The following is a 2,179-nucleotide window of genomic DNA, read 5'->3' on the forward strand; positions in this document are numbered from 1 at the left end:
CTTATAAAGTTAACTCAAGTTAACTCATCATACTGTCTCGACCTTGACTTTATAAAAAGGCAACATTTATCCACCATAAGTTGTTTATTTTCCTTTTATTGATATTTAAATATATGAGGACTTTCCATGGAACTATCGTTTAGTAACATGAAAGTTGACTTTGACTTTTGAGCATCTTAAAACATCCTTTGTGTCTTACAGTTGGCCCTGAGATCAGTCAATTTTGCTCATTCTGCATACGCCGGCTTCGTTTTCTCACCAATGTTCTGTCAACACTACAGCCTTGAATCTAGCCAAGATTTTTGCATTATCCAATGCAAAATCATCATGAAGGTATTCACGAACTGCCAGTCATATACGTTTTATGAGCAATTTACAACATTTGACTTTATTTGTCTTTTAGTCTGTGCTCACCCTTCTCCGGTGTTTGACATCCATTGAACGAAATGTGAAACACTATAAGTGAGTAACACTGTAACCGAGTAATAATCATGTTTTTCTGCAAACATGGTAGGTAACAATTTCTTTTGCAAACATTGCCTTACACACTACCATCACTAGGTGGCATTATGCTGCAAATAACCAACCTGTCTGCATTCGCTTTAGGTCTAACCAAGACCCGCAACCTTCACTTCCAGGAAAGTGAAGCTCTGCAGGCAGAGTTTTGCTGCAGACTTGTGTCCCAACGTGCTAAAAGCACCTGCCAGGTTAGAACCTCAACATTCTATTATCACGTTTAAACCTGCGTGTAGTCCTTCAAACTCCTCAAGAATATCAGACACACGTGCACATTGCCTAAATTGCACTTGTGTCCGAACTTAAACATCTTGTTACTTTCTTTTTCTGCCTTTTGTATCTATTCAAATAATTAATTTGTTAATCAATAGGGCAGGGAATGTTAAATCAGTCCGTGGAGACAGATTGTATTTTGACTAACAGCTTTTATCTGTCAGTCAGCTGACTTGAAACACATACACTTTATGCTGCCTGAATTCCTACCTAACATATGAGCAATTTTAAGACATCCAAAGACACATTCATACATTATTATTTTTCTCTTCACCGTGCAGACTTTTTGGTGACATGGTGATTCACTTTCCACTGTCCCAAGAGGAAATCACTCTGTCAACGACTCCACACAGAGTCAGTTTGAGAAACTACTACGAGGAGGGAAATGGTGAGATGAAAATTTTACACTTTGATTTGGTGACTGTCCAAGGTGGTTAGTGTGTCATAGCGGTGTTTTGAAGATCAACTTTGAAATTTTACTCAGTAATGCAAGTAGGACATTAGAATTCACCAATCCAAACACTAAAAATGTGGATGACCTGTGTAAACTTCTGTCACAGATCACCTGAAGTTCATGTACACAGAGATGTCCATACACCCAGATGTGTTTGAACATTTTCAGGTCGGAGTGGAGTCAGACATAACCGTCTGTTTGAAGGAGTTGAGGGTAACAGGGTTATTTTTGGAAGCTCCAATTATCCTGACAGAGTGAGAGAGTAATTCACCAGTTGCAGTTGGAGGTTAACGGGTCATATTTCTGGTCCTGGCCTTCCTATATCATTTCCATGTGAACTCTCCCCTCGGCCCTTTATTACCATGAATCTGTGACCTGAGTGATGCATGTTTCAACCACAACACAGAAGTGGAACTAAAGCAGGTTCCAGAAACTATAGGCTGCAAATCATTGGTTTCATCAGGACAGCTGTAATTAACTGTAGCTTATTCATTAACTTGTTTGAAAACACCAATTCAAGCCAAAATACTGCCCCCTAGCTGTGTTTGATAAATTAAAGCAACAAGAAAGGTTGGCCATTTGAAATTAGCATAATTGCTGTTTCTGTTAAGTCAGTTAATTAGACTTGTCCTGCATTACTACACACAGTTGTCCCTATTTTTTCAGAATGGGGTTTTTAGTGCTTCTCCTTAGCTGAAGCTGACTGTGCTGGGGAAAGAACAATTTACGGTGGTATGAAAAAGTTTGGGGACCCCTGATCATTTTCAAGATTTTCCTTTATGGATCATTGGTTGTTCGGAACATCAATTTCAATTAAATATATCATATAGCAAACAAACACAGTGATATTTAAGTGAAATGAAGTTCATAGGATTTACAGAAAGTGTACAATAATTACTTAAACAAAAGTAGGCAGGTGCATAAATTTGGGCACCC

The 2,179-nt window shown here is 38.4% G+C and overlaps 1 protein-coding gene across 1 annotated transcript in view; it reads left to right on the forward strand.

Moving 5' to 3' along the window:
* Positions 1 to 2,179, forward strand: part of LOC103397042 (cell cycle checkpoint control protein RAD9B-like) — a 5,091-nt gene that overhangs the window by 1,129 nt on the left and 1,783 nt on the right. Inside the window, 7 exon segments of the mRNA XM_025052931.1 lie at positions 188 to 333; positions 404 to 453; positions 455 to 510; positions 607 to 662; positions 664 to 707; positions 1,071 to 1,177; positions 1,350 to 1,456. Coding sequence (XP_024908699.1) covers positions 188 to 333; positions 404 to 453; positions 455 to 510; positions 607 to 662; positions 664 to 707; positions 1,071 to 1,177; positions 1,350 to 1,456 — 566 coding nt within the window.

Source organism: Cynoglossus semilaevis, chromosome W (genome assembly GCF_000523025.1).
Source record: "Cynoglossus semilaevis isolate Cse_v1.0 chromosome W, Cse_v1.0, whole genome shotgun sequence".
Lineage (NCBI taxonomy): Eukaryota > Metazoa > Chordata > Actinopteri > Pleuronectiformes > Cynoglossidae > Cynoglossus > Cynoglossus semilaevis.